General features: G+C 39.9%; 1 protein-coding gene across 1 annotated transcript in view; it reads right to left on the reverse strand.

Moving 5' to 3' along the window:
- The window catches only part of LOC144006017 (ryanodine receptor 1-like), a 42,266-nt gene that overhangs the window by 1,085 nt on the left and 16,573 nt on the right, over nt 1–24,608 (reverse strand). Inside the window, exons 47-104 of the mRNA XM_077504624.1 lie at nt 24,431–24,542; nt 24,219–24,339; nt 23,958–24,127; nt 23,658–23,878; nt 23,490–23,580; nt 22,784–22,924; nt 22,552–22,715; nt 22,379–22,457; nt 22,203–22,292; nt 21,992–22,132; nt 21,842–21,919; nt 21,677–21,752; nt 21,485–21,608; nt 21,055–21,170; nt 20,896–20,963; nt 20,680–20,801; nt 20,486–20,535; nt 20,350–20,410; nt 20,138–20,264; nt 19,874–19,985; nt 19,700–19,781; nt 19,496–19,626; nt 19,080–19,400; nt 18,765–19,005; nt 18,565–18,652; nt 18,377–18,469; nt 15,470–15,640; nt 15,333–15,392; nt 15,110–15,244; nt 14,914–15,026; nt 14,075–14,171; nt 13,884–13,993; nt 13,758–13,809; nt 13,596–13,676; nt 11,224–11,323; nt 11,056–11,135; nt 10,919–10,995; nt 10,770–10,843; nt 9,464–9,544; nt 8,704–8,792; nt 8,500–8,628; nt 8,338–8,442; nt 5,269–5,350; nt 3,877–5,195; nt 3,725–3,807; nt 2,508–2,667; nt 2,271–2,357; nt 1,871–2,140; nt 1,665–1,795; nt 1,538–1,580; nt 1,334–1,467; nt 1,203–1,263; nt 981–1,127; nt 764–898; nt 526–682; nt 361–425; nt 178–278; nt 49–100 (exon numbers count right to left, since the gene is read on the reverse strand). Coding sequence (XP_077360750.1) covers nt 49–100; nt 178–278; nt 361–425; nt 526–682; nt 764–898; nt 981–1,127; nt 1,203–1,263; nt 1,334–1,467; nt 1,538–1,580; nt 1,665–1,795; nt 1,871–2,140; nt 2,271–2,357; nt 2,508–2,667; nt 3,725–3,807; nt 3,877–5,195; nt 5,269–5,350; nt 8,338–8,442; nt 8,500–8,628; nt 8,704–8,792; nt 9,464–9,544; nt 10,770–10,843; nt 10,919–10,995; nt 11,056–11,135; nt 11,224–11,323; nt 13,596–13,676; nt 13,758–13,809; nt 13,884–13,993; nt 14,075–14,171; nt 14,914–15,026; nt 15,110–15,244; nt 15,333–15,392; nt 15,470–15,640; nt 18,377–18,469; nt 18,565–18,652; nt 18,765–19,005; nt 19,080–19,400; nt 19,496–19,626; nt 19,700–19,781; nt 19,874–19,985; nt 20,138–20,264; nt 20,350–20,410; nt 20,486–20,535; nt 20,680–20,801; nt 20,896–20,963; nt 21,055–21,170; nt 21,485–21,608; nt 21,677–21,752; nt 21,842–21,919; nt 21,992–22,132; nt 22,203–22,292; nt 22,379–22,457; nt 22,552–22,715; nt 22,784–22,924; nt 23,490–23,580; nt 23,658–23,878; nt 23,958–24,127; nt 24,219–24,339; nt 24,431–24,542 — 7,801 coding nt within the window. The remainder of the gene's footprint in view (nt 1–48; nt 101–177; nt 279–360; nt 426–525; nt 683–763; nt 899–980; nt 1,128–1,202; nt 1,264–1,333; nt 1,468–1,537; nt 1,581–1,664; nt 1,796–1,870; nt 2,141–2,270; nt 2,358–2,507; nt 2,668–3,724; nt 3,808–3,876; nt 5,196–5,268; nt 5,351–8,337; nt 8,443–8,499; nt 8,629–8,703; nt 8,793–9,463; nt 9,545–10,769; nt 10,844–10,918; nt 10,996–11,055; nt 11,136–11,223; nt 11,324–13,595; nt 13,677–13,757; nt 13,810–13,883; nt 13,994–14,074; nt 14,172–14,913; nt 15,027–15,109; nt 15,245–15,332; nt 15,393–15,469; nt 15,641–18,376; nt 18,470–18,564; nt 18,653–18,764; nt 19,006–19,079; nt 19,401–19,495; nt 19,627–19,699; nt 19,782–19,873; nt 19,986–20,137; nt 20,265–20,349; nt 20,411–20,485; nt 20,536–20,679; nt 20,802–20,895; nt 20,964–21,054; nt 21,171–21,484; nt 21,609–21,676; nt 21,753–21,841; nt 21,920–21,991; nt 22,133–22,202; nt 22,293–22,378; nt 22,458–22,551; nt 22,716–22,783; nt 22,925–23,489; nt 23,581–23,657; nt 23,879–23,957; nt 24,128–24,218; nt 24,340–24,430; nt 24,543–24,608) is intronic.

Genomic DNA, 24,608 nt, shown 5'->3' on the forward strand with positions numbered 1-24,608 from the left:
TTGATCCTTGTCGCCAAAATTTCAATTAGTAAAAGGAACAGTGCTCACCTGACCGGTGTGCTCGGTCTCATCTTTATTGATAAGATACATTAAGAAGAACCTGAAAGGGATCCAAACACATTTGAATGTTTCTTCAGCTTTCGTGTAAACATGATCTCACAAACTTCATACACTCACATGTAATTGGCCAGGTTGTGCTCATCTAGTGTGTGAGTCTCAAATCCATGTGGTGTTGTATCAAAGTAATCACTCCCAATGCCGCATATGAAGCATTTAGTCTTTAGATAAAAAACAATTCAAAATAGTTAAGTCAGATTGTATTGATATTAGTTGCCAAATCAGAAGAGTTTATGAACATACTTCCATGTCTTCTTTAACTTGCTCTTGTTGATCTCTGAGCTCTCCAAAAGCATCGATGATCAAACCTGCAGCATATGCGCACACAATATTTGTCATAACATGTAAAAAAGCTCAATTTTGATTGATAATGTGTTGTCTGGTGAGTTAAGCGGCGCTTTCATTTACCCTGGATGATAGCCAGCAGGATGACGATGACAAAGAAGAAGAAAGTTATGTCAAAGACCACTCGGTATAACTCATATTCGTCTCCGGCGGGATCCTCAATTTCGTCTCCGATGCCTCCGCCGGCACGCACGCCAACATACATGTGGAACAGGTAGCACTGTAGAAAAATAAAATACACGTGCCTTGGGATCAGATGCGAGTACTGTACGTGGAGGTTTGTCGCAGCTCGAAGACTCACGGTCATCATGTCGTCACATTTCATATCGGGTTCATCCTCGTCTTCGCTCTTGTTGTAAAACTTGCGGAAGAAGTTGAAGGCCACCACCGTGTACAGGTACACCACCACCGCCAGCAGGCCCACTGTCATCATTAGCTAGAAAGGACATAAAGAGCCCAGTAAGCGCCATAATACTGTCAATGGGTTCAGTTCTGTATGTTTTTTTTTTTTTTTGTGCCTGTTTTCCGTTATGTGTCACGGAGGAAAGAATGGTGCGCAGGGTCTTGACGCCCATGGCGATGTCCAGCAGATGGCAAGCAAAGAAGAAGTTGTTGTAGTGGCCAAGCAGGGACATAATCAAGTACCAGCACAAGTAAAGGAAGGTCTGAAAGACAATCAAATGAATAAATGAGCTTCGGGTTACATAAATGAAATTAAACTGGGGCATTTCAGTGCTTACACCGTCTGTGAACACGACACCAAACTTCCAGATCTGGTACTTGATGTCGATAGCAGTAACCCTGGAATACAAACACACATTTACACCATCTCTTATTACTCTGAAGTACTTTATTTATCTTATTTGCCCACCATGAAAATGTCGAGTTGTCTGATTCCTCTTGTTTCTTTTCGCGCTGCTGACTCACATCCAAGGACGGCAAGTCGACGCCAAGAAGTTCAGCGATTCGTTCCCGCCCATAAATGTCTCCGTATTTATCCAAAACCTGGATACAGATATCCGACTCAAGCAACAGGTTCAGAATTGCATTTTAACAGCAAAGCAAAGAAACTCACCTTTCGTTTGACAAACTTATCCCAGTAGTTGTTTGGGAAAGAGCTGTAAGAGGAACAGGAAAGATGATTGAATGACTCCATTTGAGATATGATTTAATGAATGTGTTTGCAGCGTTTTTCAACATACGGCGTATTCAGCACCAGTCGATCCCACTGGCCCTTGATGTCTTCATCCTCCGGCTGCTCTGTAATATAGAGGCCGTCAAACTCCAGTTTTCTCGCAAGTTCTTTCTCCCGTTTGAAGATCACCAGTGGAATCTGATATTGAAAAGCAAATATTCCGTTAGGGAACATTTCCAAGGCATCCTTTTGAAAACAACAAGCTGCGCTTACTTTGAGGCAGTTGTAGCCGATGATGCAGATGAAGGAGATGACGGTGTGCAGAATGGCGAGGAAGGACAGCGTGGGCTGCATGTAGCCGGTGCTCTCCTCTAAATAGTAATACAGCGGCACATCTTCTTCGTCCTCATCCCCGTCGCTCATTCCCGAACCGGCGCCCTCATCTCCTGAACCCTCAAAGAGACCGGAGCCTTCGAAGAACCCGCTGCCCTCCGCCAGCCCGGATCCTTCCATGTCTTCGCCCTCGGGTGGGCTGTCAGACACCTTCAACAAACAGACAAAGTGAAGCATTATTATTATATTTACACACCACATAACATCCAAAAGAAGGATATTTATTATTACGTTGTGTAGTTGTCTTAGAAATTTCACAACATTAAGATTTGAATCTCACCTTGTAGAAGAGCAGAATGAAGTTCAATGCAAAAGCGAGGAACAGAGCCAGAAATCGCAGGTTGTAAAAGTTTCTGGAAAGGTAGTTCTATAACAGAAAATACTTATTAGCCGTTCAACTTTTTTCGAAAAATCAATATGCAGGAAAAAAGATCTATTGTAATCATTATAATGAAATAACATAGACATGTAAAATGGGAGTAATAGCAATGATGTGAGAGAAAAAAATTATATTCACCATGAATTTATTTCTCTGTGTTTCCAGCTCGGTCCAGATTTGGAATCCCCCTCCCTTCTTGGGCTTCTTTTCTTTTTTTACTGCAGATTTCTTTGGTTCAACATCATCCACTTTTGCGTGACTCTCAGATTCCTTCTCTGCTTTTTCTCCATTTTCAACACTGAAAATACATGTTGGGATGGATGATATTACTTTCACATGCATGTCTTTTTATTTGCCATTTCTGTGTTTATTAGAACAGTAAAGTACACCATTTCCTCATTTTACTTGTGTACAATGGATGAATATTAACAAACAATAACATGTTTGTATTGCATGTATGGGATCCGAAACAGTGTCCAATTTGGTGCTGGTCGTAATTAGGATTAAAATAGATCCATCCATCCATCCATTTTCTTGACCGCTTATTCCTCACAAGGGTCGCGGGGGCTGCTGGCGCCTATCTCAGCTGGCTCTGGGCAGTAGGCGGGGGACACCCTGGACTGGTTGCCAACCAATCGCAGGGCACACAGAGACGAACAACCATCCACACTCACAAGCACACCTAGGGACAACTCGGAGCGCCCAATTAACATGCCATGCATGTCTTTGGAATGTGGGAGGAGACCGGAGTGCCCGGAGAAGACCCACGCGGGCACGGGGAGAACATGCAAACTCCAGCCAGGAAGGTCCGAGCCTGGACTCGAACCGGAGACCTCAGAACTGGGAAGCGGACGTGCTAACCACTCGGCTACCGTGCCTCCGATTAAAATAGAGTTAAATAAAAAAATTAGTTTACAATAATATTTTCTATGCAGCCCTAATAGTGGTATTCTGATTATATTGTGTTTGTGGAATACGAATTAAGCTGAAAAATCCACCTGTTTTTATCAGTCTCAGGCGGCGGCCATTTTTTACACTTGTTGTCGACTGAAAATGACATCACAGTCACTCACGGAAATGACCAAGCACGGTTCATCATGTGAATGTCGTAAACCCAGAAAAAAGCTGAGCTATGATTGGTCATTATCTGAGCCTTGAGCAACTGTGGTGTCATATTTGGTAGACAAGTGGCAAAATGGCCGCCCCCCGAGATTGATAAAAATGCTTGGATTATGCTGCTTAATTCATATTCCACCACAAATTAAGTATTGATCAGAAGACTATTTTATTAGTGGGAACACTTTTTTTTTTTTTTTAAGTTTAAAGATTTATGTCAAATGCTTAGAGTTCCATACTCAGCCTTCTCTGGTTCTGGGGGCGTTTCCTCAACAGGCACTGGTTCCGTTGGCTTCTGGCTGGCATCGGCCTCTTCTGGTTGCTGTGATCGAAGAAAATCACACAAAGTAGTCACAAACCTTACAGCGCTTTAACCTACATTTACACCTACCATTTTCCTCTTCGTTATAGGCGTCCCTTCAGGGGTTGGTGGTTCAACCGCAGCTTCCACCCCCATGTCGCCAAGACCACCGGGCGCATCCATACCAGGTACCCTCCCCCCTTCCTTCTCCTGGGTATCCTCCTCCTCCTCTTCCCCACTCCCGGTCTCTCCGGTGTCGGTAACCCCGCCCGTGTCTTGCTCCTCCCCGATCCCCGGTTCGCCCGGTCCATCGCCGTGCACGTCATCCTGCGTCGGATCCGGCATGCTGGCCAAAATCTCCGTCACGGTGATATTTTTAGCCCCCTCCACTAAGCCGCCTCCGAACAGAGCGTGCCAGATTATCATGAAGAAGCCTTTGCACACGTTGTAGATGAAGTGCAGGATGCTCATGAGGATGGTCCAGAAGAAGGTGGACAAGGCAACCACAATCTCTTTCAAGGTCATCTTCCTCACGCGGCGATATTGCTTACGGAGATTCCGGAAGGTGAAAATGCTGAAGAAGCTCAACACGCTGTTGATGAAGTCGGCAAAGGCCGAGCTGGACTCGGGCGGCGCCTCCTCGCCGTTGGCGTCCTCCTCGTCCGCGCCGACGGCTGCTGGCGCTCCCCCCTCCCCCGCGGCTTCTTCAACCTCATCGTCCTCCTCGCCCTTCTCCTCTTCCTCCTGCTCGGAAATCTGCGAGGCGATGTTCATCTCAAAGATGGTGTCCTCGCAGAAGTTGACAAACATCTCCATCTTCTCCGACTCGCCGCCCTCGTTGACGACGTCGAAGATGAACTGCCGCTTGGACTCGCGGACCTGAGGCATCTCCCACTGCCGACGGTTGACCTCGCTGATCTCAAAGTAGATGCGCTCGATCTTGCGACTGGCGCCCATGATCTCGATTCGGCCCAGGAAGGGGCGGAAGTAATTGAGCACGCTCTCGGCTTGCTCCAGGAAGTTCTTCAGTCGGGTGTCGTGGGGGACATGCTCGGACAGGTTGGTGAGCAGCACGGCGATGTTGAAGCCGATGTCCTTGGCGGGTTCTTGGAAGCGACTGGCGTACTCCTCGTAGTTGATCATGTCGTTTTCGTCCGCCTCCGAGCAGGACAGGAGGAACTGGATCTCGGAAGGGGAGTACTGCTTCTGGCTGTCCATGGCCTTCTGGAAATCTTTCTTGGAGATAAGCCCTCGAGGGTCTGTGATGTAATCTCGGAAGGCGTCGGACGCCACGATGTCTTTCAGTTTGAGGAACATGTCGAAGAACTTTAATATCATCTCCACGTTGCTGGATGACTCCACCAACATGTCCACCATCTGACGAGCGATGGTGCCATTTACCACATTCCCTAAGTGACCCACATTATTGTTTTAGAAAGAACAATTTAACAAGTTGAACTTGAAACCAGCCGGACTGTTTACCCTCTAACAGCGAAAGCAACATGACCACCATGTCTTTCTGCAGGTCCAGAAGCTCCTTTAGCAGACCAATCTGGCTCGAATCCTGCAACAATAGCAACGAGGCCACGGATTATAAATGTGACGACATCACTTTACGCCATATTAGGGAATCAGAAGATGCAGCCACTGGGGAGGGGGAAGCAGAAATCCTCAACAGTTATTACAGAGAATTATCCGACAATAAAGGTGCCCCATTGCCGAAGTCCCCAAATATTTGCTGCACACAAGTGGAGTTAAGTTCAAAGAAGACGCCACAAAAATCACAGCACAAGTAAAGAACATTTTCCAGCAGGTTAATAATTAGTCAAGTCAAATGGCGACATGATTGCAAAGCTTGTTAAATATTGAAAACACAGAGCGAATGCCTTATTAAAATGTAGTGTATATTTCAACAACAGAATATCAAAGTATATTACAATGTAGACTGGAACAGTGGTAGTTAAAGGTCAGTCACTTTCTCAGGAGGTTTTCGTAGTTGCCTGCTTCGTTGCAACAGATTGTTCAGTTTTAAAAAAAAAAACATTGAGGTATTCATCCTTTCTAATGCATACTGTCTATTCATGCATGGAAAATCTAAGCCTCATTATTCATAATGTTGAAGACATATTGTATTTTAATATACAAATAATAATAATAAAAAATATACAAATGTAGGATGACAGAAAATTCAACAAGCAATGATTTAATGATTTTGTTCAATCGTGATAAACCGAAATGCAAGTTAAGCATTCTCTCTTGTGTTTCTAACACCCATTGGTGAATGTCACATTCTTCTTGATAAGGACTTACTGGATTGATTCTTGTATTTTTGTTGTTGAAAACATTTCGGGAATGAGGCACAATGTCCATCAAACTCCATGACAATTTGTGATCTTGCATTAAATAAATTGTGCTTAATTGTCTTAAAATCTTTTCCCACGATTAAAAAAATTCCAAAAGAAAGACTATAGTCCTTTTTTTTTTTTTTTTTTTTTTTAAATAAAGCAGGTGTGCATGTAAAAACAGCCTGAGACGTGAAACCAACGCAGAATAAATGACAAACACATTATCACATCAATAGATAAATAAAGTGAATACATACTTTACCCTGCATAGAACATGTGGAAGACAGTTTAAATAATCAATAAAAAGATCCAGTCTTCAAACACTTAAAACATTCTTGTACATGAACAAAAAAAAAAAAAAAACTTTCCTGAACAACAATATTAACAACTTACAGGTTAATTTCTAACATTATTGCAGTTGTTTTAATCAATTTTGAGTTATAGTTTCAGAAAAATTTTGTCAGATTATAAAATCTATAGAATTTTGTATTTTTTATTATTATTTTTTTTTTTTATTTAATAGAGCCAAGAAATGCATTTCTTGTCTCTATTAAATTAATAAAATTTTACTGCACTGTCGAGAGTGAAAACTGTACTTAATTATTTATATTTAAAATAAACATTTTAGGGCAAATTTTCAGGTCGTCATTATTCATTATTTAATTAACAGTTCGGAAAGACAAACATACCGTAGGAACATGATGGAAATATCATTTTAGTTTTTTAGTTTTTTTTTTTTTTAAATGTAAATATGCTAGATTAAAATAACATAATACTGTATGTTTAATAAAATCAACAATGGCTGTGTTGTGTGACAATGAGCTGCATGCACAACAAGATGCTGACACTTAAGCAGTTAAATGGAACCCAGCCATCATTGATTTTATTATTGATTTGAATCTCTAGTATGTTCAGTCATACAGGCATCTGCCGAGCATAGGTTTGCAAGCATGTTTTCTATTAAGTCACGGAAAGTACTCAGTCAGCTCTACCCTACAACTACTAGCAGCACACAGAACACACGACACATGATGCGCCAAAACAGTTGAGTAAAGAGTAACCCAATTATGGATCAAAAATGGACCGATCCACTTTATTGGTCAATTTGAAGAAATGGGTCTTTTAGTGTAAAAGAACTCATAAATATTGGTCAGATCATTTTCCTAAGTCAAAAATTAGGTCATTTTAGATTAAACGACTAAAAGATCCATTTCTTGACTCAAAGTTGGGTCAGATTGACCCAAGTAGAGGATTGGTCAATTTTTTACCCATAGTTGGGTTATTTTTCACCCAACTGTTTTTAAGAGTGTACACTCACAGAAATATTTATAGTCTATAACTTAATATTTATGTATTTTTTACATGACAAATACCCATTTACTTTATATATATATATATATATATATATATATATATATATATATATATATATATATATATATATAATTTTAACACAAACCTACCAAATAAACCTTATATTCATTAGTCTAAAAAAGCCAATTTATTTGAAATGCATAATCCTCTGGTTTATGTATTTAGCATTAGTAAAATATAATTACTTTTTAAAATTCTATTTTGTTTGCATTCAATATCATATCCAAAAAACATTAAAAAAATGAAAAAAAAGGGACAAAGGTGTTTTTCATATAACAGTATATTTATCGTGTATATGTAACCTGATTATTATGCAATTCAAGCAATATACTTTATGTATTTTAAAAATATACTCTCATTATTATTAATTTAGATTAATTATGCTTTATAAATACTAAATACATAAAGCTAAAAATTATGCATTTCAAAAAAATAGGCTTTATTATACTAATGAATATTTTTCATATAAAGTTCATTTGGTAGGTTTGTGTTAAAAAAAATCTAAAAAAAAAAGTAATTGTGAATTTCTTATGTAAAATAAAATTACATAAATCTTAAGTTTGGCTTGAAATATTTCTGTGAGTGTACTGACATATATAGACATGACTGAGGAACTTGTGGGCACAACACTATGTACACCTACCAAATTTAATAAAATATACAGTAATACCCGAGCTGCATCAAAAATACTGCATTTAACAAAAAATAGACCATTTTGAAAGCATTTAAAGGCAGTATTTTTGATGCCTCTTGCATTACATGTCATTTGTACATTGTGTACTCAAAGTAGCGGTGTGATGTCATGTGCTGATAATAAGCGACAGGAGCGTACCTGAGCCAGCTTCATCATCATGTGAGCAAAGACGTGGAGGAAGCCCACGATGGCGTCCCACAGCCTGCTGTGGGCCAGAGACTGCTGGTTACCCGTGCACGGGCCCTAAGAAGAGGGAGTTAGTAAAAAAAGAGAACATTCTAAGGTGGCTTTTTCTTTTACCTGAATATATTCAGTTAGACTGTTAAAAATCTGTTTAGCGACTGTCATCGCTTTGGAGAAATTCTTCTTTCCTGGCTCATCGATGATATCCTTGCCAGAGTAATACCAGTAGAAGTCACTGATTGATTCCTTCACAGAGAAAAGAAGGCATATTAATAACATTTTGGAATATCTCAGACATGAGGATGATCATCATTTTGAGACCTGCAGCCTGAGTAGGTAATCGACCGTGCAGATGATGATATTAATGGTTGTTGTGCTTCCGATCTGCGTCCTTAAGTAGTTCTGAAAGTCTGCAAAAAGGACGCAGGTTATTTTAGTAACAAATCACAACCGTAACGCAACAAGAAATCTTCTCCACACCAAGTTTATTTTCGTTAACTAAAACTAACAACAACAACAACAAAAAACCAAACTACAACTCAAAAAACAATTAGTCAAGTCAATAAATAAAAACAAAAATGCTTTTAAAAAAAATGAAAACTAGAAAACTAGCTATAATTATAGCAAAAATGTCCTTCGTTTTAGTTTTTGTTAATTAATTGAATGCATGAGCCTTTGGGGCTGATTTTAAATGTGATTTGAAGTAGATTTATTATGATATTAACCAGAAAAAGGACGTTTGAAAGTGTCACGCAGAAGTGATGTCATCTAGCAGCAGCCAATAGAAAACCATCTTCAGATGAATTCACTCCCATGGTGTTTTTATAAATATTGCGCACAAGTAATACACATTTAAAAAAAAAAAAAAAAGAAAGAAAGAAAAACTAAACTAATACTGAAACAAACTAAAACTAAACTAAAACTAAGCATTTATTAAAGAACTAAAACTAATAAAAACCAACAGAACCACCCTGAAAACTAATTCAAACTAACTAAATTAAAAAAAACAAAACTCAAAACTAAATAAAAAACTAACTAAAATGAAAATTCCAAAACTATAATAACCCTGCTCCACACTCACCGTTATTGTGACCCTCGCAGAGCAGCTGCAAGAAGCGGAAGAGGTCACAGGTGAACTCGTCATCTGCCATGACCTTCTCATCTAAAGCAATGAAAAGTTTTCAAATGACACACTTGAATGAAACCTTTTCACAATCAAATTACTTTTTGTACAAAATACCACTAAATTGTCATAAGAACTCGTACCAGGATGTCGTTAGGTGTCACCCACAGAACAAATGCAGATTAGATGAGCAAACTCAACCAGATTACATTCATTTCCTGTTAGAATGAACACAAATTGTGAGGAAGGATGCAAGCTGTCAACATGAGTGACATCCATTCAATCATCTTTTAGAGATGCAGTGTTAGGGAAGAGAGGGAGGGGAAAAAAAAAATAGGAAACGGGGAGGCAGATGGACAGACGATGATTTACCCCGATCTCGGTTCAACTCTGAGGACCGTGAAAGGATGGACGGGGGAGAGGTGGCCGTGATCGTGGGGATAGGGAGAGAGGATCAGTGTGTTGACAACAGTAGAGGACTGAGAGATGAGGAGGGGGAGATGAACAACAACCCATGGCAAACAAATACAATTTTAAATGGAGTCCCACAATTTGATGAGAAGAAATTGCAGGGGATGAGAAGGAATAAACAACCATACAGATCCAAAAATAATCAATTCATTAACACTTATTCAAGTATTAATGATATTTTCGTTTAGGTTAGGAAACAAATCGTTCAATTAATATACATTCGTCACAAGTCTTATTTGGAATGTTGTGCTATGGTCTTTGGTTTAAAGAGAGCACATAATAAATAAAATAATATCCATGTGTGTTTATTTTGCTAATTTTATATATTTTGTTGGACGAATGGTATAACAATAAAATGTCTTTACTATGCAAAAAGGATCAGATAAGATAATCGGCATCAATGTAAGATGATTATGGGGTTACCGTTTCTTTTTTTTTCTTCTTTTTTTTTTGATGCCACTGAGTATGTTATGTAAGTCATAATTCACTCTCATTTGGAAACTATATGAACGAATTTCTTTTTGCTTGGGCGTTTGTTTGTAAAGTATTTTATTAGACATGCTTTTGTTTTTATTTGCACCTAACGCCTTTCAGATGTTGCACGGTACTCAATAAGCAAACGTAATGCAAACTGTCACTGGCCACCCTTTTCTTTGCCTTTGTACACAAAAAAACATGGTGCATTGTATGGATGATGTTTATGATAATAACAACATGATGAAACAATATATTCATAATGGAGATTTTGTGCACATGTTGACAAAAATGTGCTAAAAAGGAGAAAGAGACTTACTGGTGCCCTCCTCTGAGACCATGCCCAGGCCCTCGGCCTTGTTTTGCCTTTCAAAGGCGTTCAGATCCAGAACACTGTTGACAATTTCAGCAATGTATCCCACAGTTTGCATAGCTACTGTACTTTATTGTCAGTAATTTAAACCAAACCTGCATGTTTGCATCAAGGCTTGGACACTCAAAAAGAAACCAACGTCCTTTTTATCCCTCAGATACTCCAGCATTTTCTGCAAGAAAAAGTGTCAATTGAAATAAATGAAATAAATGTTGAAGAAATGACGGCTTACCCGTTGAACTTCACTATTTCCACCATTAAGAATGGAGATACCCAATTTGAGGGTTGTTGACACCATTGGGCCTGTTTCACCTACAAAAATAAATATGGTGAAATCAAGTCATTATGAGGGAGGCAATATTCCCGTTCATGCTATAAGAAACAGGCAGCGGAGGTCCACCTTTGCAGGCGCTGATCATCTGCAGAACCATCTCTGCAGCTCCACGATTGTGAAGCCTGGACTGCTGGTAAAGGAGTCTTTGTTTCTCCATTTCTTTCTCCTGTGGCCGACAACATGATGAATATGTGCCACTTTGAAGACTTGCTCGTTTCGAATGTAAATGGATAGATATAATAATGTAAGATCAAGAATGTAATTGCATGTTTTTCAGCGCGGTGCCGTCAAATAGCAATCAACTCAAATTCATTCTATCCATTTATATTCTTGCTAAAACTCACATTCACCCTCCACGTCCCTAATTTACCTCATTTATACAACATCAACTTACCAGTTTATTGTAAATGGTCCATAATTTTGACTTTATTCATATGTAGAAATTAGAAAATAATGTGTTATCTGCCTGATTCTTAGGCACATTCGCTCAACTCACTTTATTAGTTGTGGAGTCACAACACTACTTCACGTTTGCTGGCTGGAGCAAGCGTTAGACTACAGGAAGCAGCAACAGCCCAACATTGCAGCCAAGAAACTTGCAGCTTTTGTCCGGACAGCGCAGACAAGAGCTGCTATCCTTCTGTGTCGGAGATATTTCTTTGGCATGTAAGAGTAATGTGCCTTTGCTTGGAATAATCAGGTTAGCTCAATTTGTTTCAAAGAATTGAATTTCTACACTGTCAGAAAACGTTGCACCTTTTCAGAGGCAAAAATGTTCATTTATCGTACAGGTCAAATGTAAAGTGTAAAAAAAATTGCCAACTTGAAGTTGAAAGTAATTTAAAGGTTAACAAAAAAATGGCCATCGACTGAATATCTCCGAATCAGAAGAGACTTGCCTCTCTTCAGCCACATCACAATTCAGCGTGGAGCATCTCACATCCTAAACATCCCAACCTCCCGCACCACAACGAAGCCGACCTCCCGCCACCCACGTATGCCTAACCGAGCTTTACCCGCTATGTGTCAGGCCGTACACGCCTTTAGCCTCCATCGTGTACCTGGCTACGCTGCGTGTGGTGTGCTGATGTCGCCGGTCTCGGCTATGTGCATGAATGTTTAGCTCTTCAAACGCTTCTGCACTGTAGTCTGTCAGTAGGCTATGTGAGTGGGGAAAGGGGGAGACACTGATTAGCGGCATTCAGTTAAGAAAGATGGAGGTTAGGAAGGTGGGAGGGATTACGTGAAGCCATGGGGGAAAGACAAGAGCGACAGAGAGAGAAGAGAATGGGACAGAAAAGACATTGTTCGGTTGTGTTAAATTATAATTTAACTAATTTTCACAAGTGCAAAACTGACTGCTTTGATTCTGTACTTTACAATATTTCCCACCAAAACGAAGTCAGATCATTTTAAAGAAAGGCCTACTGTATATATATTAATATAGAATTGTACTTAAAATTGTATAAAATCAATGCCAATTTTCTATTCTTATCATTTCTAATTACAGCCACTAGAGGTTCGCCGATAGTGATATCGGCCACCATTGTGAGTACTAATAACTTGAAATAAGGCCAGGTATCTACCAGATACCAATACCAGGGATTGGTACTTACTATAGAAGCAGTATTATGCACTGCACTAATTGCGCTTCAAAATTTGTGGACTGTTTTATAGTACCTGCATTTGATTTGTGGTTGGTTTTTAATATACTGTAATATTTTTGTTGGATTTCTACTACACAATACTTATCATGATGCTTTTTTAAAAAACTTGCCCACAAGAAATATATATATTTGAAATTAAAACTAATACTAATAAAAATTGAACTAAAACAAAACATTTTTGAAAATTATTATAATTATTATTATTACTAGATTAGAAGTAACTTAATTTAACTACACTGTGGCTTAGTGTACTTAAAAAAATAATAATAATAAAAAAAAAAAATTGGGAACGGATGCTGGAAAAGCATTTTCAAAGATGTTTTCAATAGAGTAACGAGCTAATTTGGCCTTTACTTTATTTAAATTAGATTAGTAATTCTCATTAGTAGTGTTACATTAGTGTTACATTGACATTCATTTCGATTGCATCTAATTAGCCCCAAGCCAGATTGAATGGGTGTCTTACTTCAAGTTTTCCTTGCTTTGCCGAGTTATTCTACAATTTTAAAAAGACAAATAGATGTATAAAATCGTGCTGCGGACTGAGCGAACATCTGGATTGGGGATTTGTCGTTGTTTCCTAATGAAGCCGTTCAAGATGAATGAAGCACAACACACAAACAGGAACGGACAGAGACGTAGCAGAGAAAGATGGTGGTGGTGAAATGATGTCGTGATGATGAGAACCACTCGATGCGTCGAGAGCTACCGCTCCACTGTGTTCCTGGTCCCCAGCCCCTCGCCGCCCATTACCAGTTCTGACTGTCGCACCTCAAAGGACATCTCATCCTCATCCTCTTCCTCTTCCACCATTTCCTCTCCCCCTTCTTCTTCCTCACCAATATGGCAACTCTGAAATAAAAGGGAAAAAAAAATGTCAATTTGATTTGGTGCTATTTAAATCCTTAAATCGCCTCCTTTATAACAACTCACTTTTGCCATAATATCTGCATAAGCCATATAAAGATGATCTGTGTCTAGTTTACTGAAATAAGAGAAGATGACAGAAGAAAATAAAGGTGATGTTTTGATGTTTTGACCACATTTCACTGCTGAAACCTCTTTTCTGTGAGAGCAGTGCGACTGAAATGCAGAATGAGCTGGTGGAGGGGATCCGGCTTTGTTTCTTTCTCTTCCTCCTCGTCGCCTTCCTCTTGCTCCATTGCTTTCTGCAACACACAGAGAAGACAGTTCAATAAACCTACGAAAAAAGGGGGTGAAAAATAACGTAAAAATGAGTTGACACTCACCGACAAGTCATCTATCATTCTGTCTTCAAATGAGTAACCCTCAGTGTGAAGCCAATTGCGTTTGTAGCCCTCGAGGAACATGTTGGAAGCTCGGTGCCTGCAATGCCAAAACACGTACACATTTATTTTGTTTTCAAAGTTATAAAAATCCTGAATTCCTTTATATTCAGATGAACCTCAATTGAACATCAATAAATATTTCATGGGTAGTGTGACACCAATGAACAGAAACACAGACACCAAACTATGTCACACATAAAAAATAAATTAATGAATTAAAAAAAGTTGAGACATGGTAACAGTAAAAAAAGTGACCCACACTATGAGTCATACTTGTGACACCATTAGGGAAGTATGTTTAGAAAAGACTGACCACATTTAACTCAACTCAACGTTGTTTATAAAGCACTTCCAGACAACCATTGTTATATACAAAGTGCTTTACGAGGAATAAAAATCAGTCCTAACAAAGACAGGTAAAATAAAATTTACTAACACAAAATAAATTAAATTTGACATTTTTTTTTCCAGCCATCAAGGAATTTTGTCAATTTTCACTAAATTAAAAGAAATATATATATATATATATATATATATATATATATATATATATATATATATATATATATATATATATACATATATATATATATATATATATATATATTAATCCGGTTCTTGTGTCTGTGTAGTTTTCAGTCATCCAAGTACTGGTAATCTGTAAATGTAATTGAGGTAGGTTCTTATTTGTTGAGAATTTCTGAACTTTAAAGCAAAAGTCTTGTCGATTTACAAATTTTTCAGAGTGGAGAATCCCTATTTATGCCTGCAATCTTTACCTTGGGATGTTGTACAATGGCGTCATCCTGAAGCAAGCAACAACAGCCCTGCGTCTCTGCTTGGACAACAATTTATGCCACACCATCTTCTTGGATTTAAACGGATGCTCCGTCTATTGAAGAAACAAAGTGAAATGCACATGGAAAAATAACATTTTCTCACTTAAGTGAGTTTGTTAGTTCAAGAAAGGCTCACCACTTCAAGGTGGTAGAGAACGGCGGAGACTTCCTGCACTCGCTTGACCACTTTCTCTGGCGCATCAGCATCCTCGGCCTTTCCCGCCATTTCCTTGTAGAGGGCCATCTGCCAGCGCATGGATGGATTGTCCACCTATGCATACAGTAGCGCAACAGCAATAATTAGGAAACTTGAGAGCACTACCCGAGACTGGAACATTGGAACATGCATGGGGTGAGACCTTTCCCTGCAGGTGGAGATTATTCTGCAGGAATTCTCTCACTTCTTCATCAGTATCTCTCTGCACAGTAAAGAAACATCAACACTTAATTTCTTTTGATACAAAGCTGGTAGTACAGTCAGATGTTCGTAAATTACCAAGGAGTATCGAATCTTGGCCATGTTGATGAGCTCCTGGTCGGCAGGGGAGCACATGTTGAGCCCAATGGGGAGCATCTTTTTTAAAGCGGCCACAATGAGCGAAGTCTGCACTGAGTAGCGGTCGCCCCGTTTTTTCTTCTTGGTACGCTCCGCATCCGAGCCTCCACCCTGGCACAAAATACAAGCAAGTATTCACAGCATCTCATAACGTGCCACAAATGACACTGTCAGGCATCAAACTCGAGGGTTGACCAAAAACCATTTGTGATGAATACTGAACAGCTGAATACTGTTTATTATGTAATGACAGCAGAACTCTGCAAAAAGCAAGATAAAACCATACAGGGATGATATGTCACATTGCGTAGGAAGTAAATCGACAGAAACAAAAACCTAATTTCTCTGAGCTCATAATAGTAAATAGAGAGTGTGGTCAAAGTGTGGGAGTAACGTGAGGGTCTCGTTGGCTTTGTGAAAGGGAGTGGGCATTAAAAGAGTTTGGGAAAAATGGTTTGACAAAGCGTGCAGTGAAAACTGAAGATACAAATCATTCTTAAAGTCATGATCAGAATTACTCATGATGACGTATGGAACAAAATAAGTTGAAGGTGAAGATATTATACGTTAGCCGTTTCAAAACAAAATGCAATGAAGTTAATGAATTAGTTGCAGACGGTTAATAGGACAGAGCTAGTCCCTGTGCTTGAATCATTTTCCTCTTTTCATGTTCAGGCCTTCAAAATTCATTCATGTGAGAGTATAAAATACATCATTTTATTTGGGTTATGTACTGTTTGTTAATTTTTTTTTTTCAATATAGCTGATCTTGCTGTTGCTAAATAACAATAGATATTTACAAGATTTGCTGATTCATGAGCAGCAGAAAACACAGGACACAGGGTAAAGAAATATTTTTTAATTTAAATTTTAGGCTCAATTATAAAAGTGCAGAAAAACTACAGTGGATCAATCATTACATATCTTACATATGTTATTAGATTGCAAACTATTTTATGAGTGGTGTTTCTGATGACAATAATGCAGTGCACGTTTGCAAAGTATGCAGTGTAAATCAAAACCAAACTATACTATCCTTGTGAAGGCAGAATTTTTGACATAGGTTGACATATTTCTACGTATTTATAATGAAGTGCTGTCCCGGTGTCATATAAGTATAACAGTGCATTAGCTATGCCTTCAGTTCTACCTCTGATGCAAAAGTGTTATGGGAACAGGCTGCAAAGCGTTCCGGGGGAATAATTTAGACATTAATGTATTGGTTAAAATCATGACCATTTGGAGCACATTCTAATATGGCAACCCCAAAGCTACATCTACTGATAGGCCTCAGTCATGTTATGCCTCAGGTGTGTTAGTGGGCTTGCATACTTCAGGATTTTAAAGGAAAGTAAGCCATGAGGCTTCATGCCACTTCCAGGGAGGAGAGAAGAAAGAGCACAGAGATGTATGAGAGGCCGTCAGGGACATAATTCAGGATTGCCTTTCACAAGAGACATCTTCAGTAATGTCTATGGGAGTGTTTAACTATAAAAACGTTTTACTTGTGAATGTGAGTGGAAAAAACAAACAAACAAAAAATCAAGCGTGTGTGAGGAAATCCTGAATTATGTGCCTGACATCCCCTCAAAGAGAAAGGCTAATATCATCTTCTAGTGACAGAAAGCTGCATTACACAAGCTACAGGTCAACCCACCATCGAGGAAAGAAAATGAGACATTCTACAAGACTCCAACTCGACTATGAGAGCAAACTGACAGCATGATGGCACTGAGCTCTCACTGCCACCGTGGGCTCAGTGCAAAGTCCAGTGCCATGAGCCCAAATCTACAGCTGAGTACTTTCATCAAGCGCCTCCAGGCTCCCCCCCTCACACACTGGCAGGACTGGGCATGAGAGTCTGCCCTGATGTCCAGTGATCTGTCATTGCAGTAGTGTTCATGTCTTACTATCCTACAATTTAAAAAAAACAAAAAAAAACAAAAAAACATGGATAGTGTGTTTGTTTATGTTGGCAGGATGTAGGTGGTTTAAAATGAAACCTAACCTAAGCTGCTCTGTGAGGGATTTTCCTTGTCATGGCTATTAATAAAATTAAATCAGAATTTATAGCAATGACAAAATCTCAGATGACAAAGTGGACACAGCTGCCTGGGATGAAATGGTCCCATGACTTAAGACATGTCAGGCCTTGCTTTCCCTATGGAATGTGCATGTTACTCTATATGTGCATCTATATCTATATACACTATAAAGACAAAAGTATTGGAACACTTGGGGCCTACAGGAAGTAAAACATGTCAACTTTTAACAAGATTCAGGTGTGTGGAAATGTTACTTATTGTGCATTCTGAGCATTTTTTTTTCTTTTTTTCTTTTTTTTAAGTCAAAAAAGTTTTTTGTTGTCAGACCTGAGAAAAAGCAAAGCTCTCTCTATATAGTCCGAAAAACCTTGGTAGATTAAGTGCGTGCGTCAATACTTTTGTCCATACAGATGTGCATGAAAGTGTATATTATGAGTTGGTGTGGATCAGGTGTGCCAGTGTGCTGGGGAGGTTGATGAAAAGCTCCCCCCAAAAGTGGGGGATGCCATGCGGTCAGCATACCGGTCGTGCAGGAACAAGGTCTAACCTCTGAGTCCCCGCCCTGGAAAACCCAGCCGCAACCCAACGGATGAGGAAAAAAAAGGGACAACCAAAGAGAGAATATTGTTAACATAACTGCTTTTGCTCGCTAGTTGAAAGCAAATCTTTAGAAGTAAAATAAATAAATAATATCTGAACATAATATAAATAAATAGATAAATAAATACAAAACAATATTGCACTACTGGATCTGCCTTAAGATCAGGCGCACAGAAAAGAAATTTGCACTCCATCAACTCACCTTACTCATTTTGCTCTTGCTGTCAGCGGTGAGGAATGACATGTTATTGATCTCATTCATCACCACAAAGTTCTGCTCCTCCCGCTTGAAGTTCTGCATCAGCGTCGGAGAAACTTAGATCACGCAATTATACAAACATTTGTTGATGTCAAAGGTCAAATGTGTGTTACACTAGGTACTGCACTCACGTGAGATTTAGACCAGAATATGAAGACCTCTCCGACCATGCGAAAGAGCTCTTCAGCGTCTGGGTCCGGGCAGGTGAGCCACCTCGCTCTGCAACAGCGGAAATGACTTTAAGTCTCTCCAAAAGTCATAAAGATGAGACAATATTGTGGAGGGGTTGCTCTGATTTATTCACGGATCACAGATATTGCTGAATGTGCACCTGTTGTTGTCCATGTAGCGAATGAGGAGCGGGTAGAGCGCGTACAAGTCTCGGCAGAGGACGGCAAATTCATCCCGTATGGTGCCGTCTTCCTCGTCACCTTCTGATTTGCCCTCCATTCGCAGGTGGTCTTCCTCGGCCACCACCTTGGACGTGCGCTTTTTTAGCTTCTCCATTGTCGGGATGAAATGGGATTTGAGCATCTCTGGTTTCGCCCGGCTCACAATGGGCTGTGAGAACACTGGGAAGGGGAAGAAAAGGGGGTCATCTCAAGGAAATAGTCATCTGACACTGAGCTGACATTTGGACACTCACCAGCCAACCTCTTCATCCAGGAGGCCTCATCTATTCCCAGGTTGTTGACCACAATTTTCATGATGCTGCCCAGCAACTGATTAAGGTGTTCGGATGTGACAGCAGTGCAGACTTGGCCCTCCATCTCTGGGAAGTTTTCCAGTCCTCGCTCCCACCAGCGAGGCAGGTAGTTGCACAGCATAGGCAAAGTGATTTCAATCACATGAGGCATCTCTGTATAGCGAGCGCCCGACTCCGCCAAGTCCCCGATCTCCTTCAGAAGAGAGTCTAGCTCTGGGATATCTGGACATAGCTCCTGCACTTCATTAGGGAGGCCCAATACTTTTGTATTCATGGGAGGAGTGAAGGAAGTACATTCATGTCAATTTATTATTTTTGCATAATTAAATCAATGCGTATTTTAAAAAGAAACTCACTGGCTCTTTCTCTGGGGGTTTTTGTGGTGTATACAGAGAAAGCGTTGAATTCATTAAGATGCGGCTCCAAGTAGGCCACTGGCATAGCTGCTGCCAGGTGAGCCAAACACTCTCCAAGAGCTGGCCTCTGTCTGTAAATACAACCAACTAGTAAAGTCTTCCAAGGTCGAATGGTTCCATTAATTCATGCAGTCCCGCCATTACCTTTCAACGTGTGGATTCTTGACTGTTCCAAGGGAGTAGATGCTACACATGATACGATAGCACGACATCTGCAGGTCGTCCACTGTGTGTGAGAAACATATGGCAGTGATGGAACATGAATGAATGAATAAAATAAATAAAAAAAAACACATAAATCAATGTAAAATAACTCACACATGACATCATCTCCAAATAAATGCTGGGCAATGTGATCAAACAGGGAAGTGAGGACTGGCAGCAGAGCAATAGTGGTGTAGTTAATGTTCTGGGACACACCTTTCACTTGCTATATGGGAGAAAGAAAACACATCAATCAATCAAAGTGAAAGTGAAAAATCTAGAATCTGAGCTGTAAAAAAAACAGATTTAAACACAACATATTGTATAAAATTACCATGAATAAAAAATAGTTTCATCCATGAGTGCATTGTGCAATACCTGATTGCCTTTCGATACTTTGCCCAGTTTAAGGTTTTCCACCATCTTCTCGATGTCATCCGCAGCACTTTCATAAAATGACCTCAAGCCTGCTTTAACAATCTCAGGACCGGACTTCATTACAGTCCTAAAATGAACAAACAAATTTAATGAAAAGAAGAAAAAATAAATCAAATGAATGCATATACAGTATATTATTATAAATGCTAAACCTTGCATCCAATGACCGGGCCAGAATGTGAAGACAGTTCACAATGGCTGATGCGTCCGTTCCTGCACACAAGTATCAAATTCTACATTGATTTGCATCATGACATCATGTTTGTTGGGGACAAAGTGTCATCTTACCAAAGAGTGAAACTCTGTGTCTCACCAGAGCAGACATTTTACAGAAGATACTAAGGAAGAGAAGGAAAGGATCGAAAGGAACGAATGAAAGGAAAGGAAAGGAAAAGAAAGGAAAATGCAAAAAACAGGGAAAGTAAAGGGAAAGTAAAAGCATGCAAATGAAAAGAAGATGTCTGTTGTAGGTGAGACGTCACCTTGCAATCATCTCCTTCTCCTTATTGGACGAATGGCCACCACTACCCAGGACTTTAGCAGGCGTGGACAAAAAGTAGAGGCAGTGGTTTTTGAAATACTGGTTGATCAGAGGCATCAGGATCTGAAAATGTAAAGCTGTCACTTTTAGTCACACTATGAAGGCAAATTAGATCCTAAAAATTCTGATTACAGTTGATGATTAAGATTATTCACACCTTTGCAAAGAATTTGATTTCCTGTTCATGAGGAGACTTTTCCACTCGTCCACTGCTTACTACTGCCTCTGGAAACCACATTGAAAACCTGATTGAAACATTCAGTCTAACCACAATATTGTAATTATCCTTTCTTAATTTTTTCATGCCCTGCAATACCGAGATGAGCAATAAACTCCTGGGCAATTTCCATCCATTTCAACAGTTTCTGCAGGAAGCCATAGGCAAATCTTTTCTCAATGGACGAAATGTCAGATTCCATATCTTTCAGACCCCTGAAGAGAAATAAATTCAATTAAATTTTCTCCACAACAGGAGGTCCGCCATCAGCAAGAAGAAAAAAACAAAAAAACAAACAAACAAAAAAAACCTTTGTTTTCAATGTTCTGTGAAAAATATTAGAGTAGTAGTTTGACCTTTTCAATCACCGTAATAAGGATTGCATAAGCATGCGTGCCTAAAGGTAATCTCCAGTGCTCTAATCATGTTTGTGTTGTCTGAATAGGTAGGTTATCTGAGGATATGGGTAACACACAATACTCTTTAATACATAATACATGAAATCTACTGTGCATGTATGTATTGTTACCTTGTGACAGCATATCCATTCAACTGTAGGAACTTAAGTAGTTCATAGGCCTTCTCTCGGTCTCTGGCCTTTTCTTTTGCGGTCAGCGTGTCGTATGGCACCAGAAGAGGATGTGTTCCACCTCCTGCCACACAAATTAAATAATAAAACAAATAAGCACCCTCTCACTCTGTTCAATGATAAATATCTTACCTTTAGCTTGCAGTTCCAGCTTCTTCTTCCTGCCCCAAGTGTTGTGGTAATTTTCTGCCAGCTGCTCAGCCATAGACTGAACAGAAAAGAAAACCCAGTTTAATAAAGACAACATGATTGGATTCTACATTGATTTGATGCGAAGATGATGATATTCGTTTCGACCTGCAGGTCTCTTGAGAGAGCCATGTGAGTGATGTCAATGGGCTGCGGACTGTAACCATGACTTGGGTCGTAGGTTGCCTTGAAAAGGGATAATTGTCACATATCACTAAAATCGAAAAGTGTGACAAGCAGCATTGTACTGCCGTGTACCTGAGCCGTCTGTGAAATTTTCCGTGATGCTGCCTTCTTCTTCTCGGACTCTTCCTCCTCTCTCGCTTTGTCTAGGGTCCACTCCCAAGCGAGCATTGCTTTGACTGACTCTTTGATGGGCCAGCGGTAGATCTCCTTATCCTGCAAACCAGAAGGTCATAATTGTCACAGGTAGACACAGGCAAAATAAATGCACACTTTACACACTTACCTTCTCTGAAAAGGTCTTGTATGGTCTAAGCATTGGGTGAGTCTTTGCATTCTCATCCAGGACCTCACCGTAAGACCAGTTATTCTGGATCTAGAAGGCAAACATTTTGAGCTACAAGTAATATATTACTGTCCTGCTCTTTACTACAGAGGATGAAAAATAAAAATAAAACTTACCTTTTCAAAGGCCCATTTATCATGGGTATATTCAGCATATTTATTGATAAAGGCATCCAGTCTTTCAGGGATGATTGTGCTGTTTGAGACAATCAATAACTTGAGGTTTAGTTCAATTTTAATGAGATTATATTGAAAGGTATAATGAATAAAAAATAAAAAAAACAGCTCACTTTGTAGTCTCCACTGGTTTTGGATCAAAGTTTCCCTCTGCATCTACTGAAGCCTTCTTTTCGGTCTTCGAAGAATAGCTAGCGTCTACATAGTCTGGGGGAATGGCACCGGCAATGGCGCAGATGCATGGCATTGAGATTTTGAAAATTTCTGCATCAAATTTCTGTTCATCACATTAAGAAGACGTTAGCGCTCTGAACCACTTTTGGTCATTATTTGTCACAACACTACCTTGTGTGCCAGAGACTCAAATATGCCCCAAAACAGCTTGCGGGTCAGGTGCAGCTCTTCCTCCGATGCAACTCCAAAGTTGGCCCAGCCATTAGGGAGGCAGTAATACTTCCAGCAACGCTCATAGTGGTTGGTCAACAACTGACAACAAGATGTCACTGTGTCACTCATTTGCTTCCACAAATGTATAAATGGTTCTGTTTAAAATGTATTAAGTGTCCCAAAGATATATTTATACATTTTTTAAAATATATTTTTTTATGTAGAGCATACAAAAGGCTTTGACACAGCCTCTCAACTGCAGAGAAGTGGTAAAGCAATAGTAGTAATTACAAAAACGGCCAGCAGGTGGCAGCTGAGTATAAGAGATCAACCAGGGACATGTTGAAAACCAGCTGATTTCCCCACAGTTCTCAATAGATTTGTGAACAATAATGAAACTTAGCTATATTCTAATGCTAATTTCTGCAAAACTGAAACAGATAGAAATATACTTTTTTTTCCTGATGAAAGAAGAGACAAATCTTTCTTTTGGTACATTCCATGCTTGTATAGCAATAGAACACAATATTCAGTGGGCCTTGCAAAATCAGTCAAAATAAAACAGCATAGGAGCGACCGATTGGGTTGCTTCAGTGAAAATGGCTGGGAGTCAATGAGTTAAGCACCAAATTGCTTTCCTAAAACTGTTAAAAGGTCCACTTACTTTGAGCGGCATTTTGGCAAACTCATTTAGAATGGGAACATCAAAAACCAGCCGTCGGAGCAGATGCTGAAGCATGGATGGACGAAGATGCCTGCAGTGAAGAACCGAACGAAATGCTCAACTATCAAATTAAAACATCTAAAATACTAAGTGATTCTCCAAACTTACTTGCACAAAGCCATGAGGCATTCCTCAATGATGTCTCTTTGGGCCTTTGTGAAGGCTCGTCCGCGAGACAGCCGGTAGATTGTGTGCAACATGGAATCGATCATAATGGCTCGATGGTCGCTGCCAGCAAAGAGCGGGGCGCACTTGGTGATGAGCGGTAGCACAGCAGAGCACAGGTAACGATTCAAAGCTAGCGCCATCTCGGTGGTACTGAAGGCAGCCTAGAGGACAGAAAGTCCAATGGTAAATGACATGCGGTGTGCTCAACGAGCCAAGGAGCACTGTGTTTTTGATACTCACTGTATCAAGAGAGGCAGCAGCCCTCATGTCAGGCAAGAAGCCCACCTCCAGCACGTGGAGCAGGAAATCCTGATTATCAATACCGTACACTCTGTCCAGGAACAGAACCATGGGAGCTTTGTGATCTGGCACAAAGCTGGCTGACATCTTTGGTTCTACAATGCTGTTGTCTAAATATGAGATAAGACACATTACAAGGACATCGTTGGCAATTGCTCATCAATAAGTTGGTAACATCGTAGAAGAGAATAAATATTTAACCTTTTCCAAAAGAAGGAATCTGAACCGGAAGGCTGATGACACCAACCAAATCCTCAAGAGGGACCAAAGACCTTAGGATGGCTCGGATTCTCAGAGCTTCGCCCTTTCCAGCCTGGATCAGCTGCAGGAGACAAAAAAATTTGATTCTTCAGCAAATATCTCTCCCACCATGGTCTTTCGTAACCTGTTGATAAGTCAAGCAAATAGCTTACGTGCATTTCTGGGGCACAACGGCCCAACAAGTCAATAAGTGCCGAGTAGAATGACATGACGGCGTTTCCCAGGTGCACCCTGTTCTCTTCATGCTGCTCCTCTCCACCAAACCTACGGCAATTGACACCAGATGCTATGTGGATTTTGCATCACCAGTGGAGCTGAGAAAATGGAGCT

The sequence above is a fragment of the Festucalex cinctus genome, chromosome 18 (genome assembly GCF_051991245.1).
Source record: "Festucalex cinctus isolate MCC-2025b chromosome 18, RoL_Fcin_1.0, whole genome shotgun sequence".
Taxonomy (NCBI): Eukaryota; Metazoa; Chordata; class Actinopteri; order Syngnathiformes; family Syngnathidae; genus Festucalex; species Festucalex cinctus.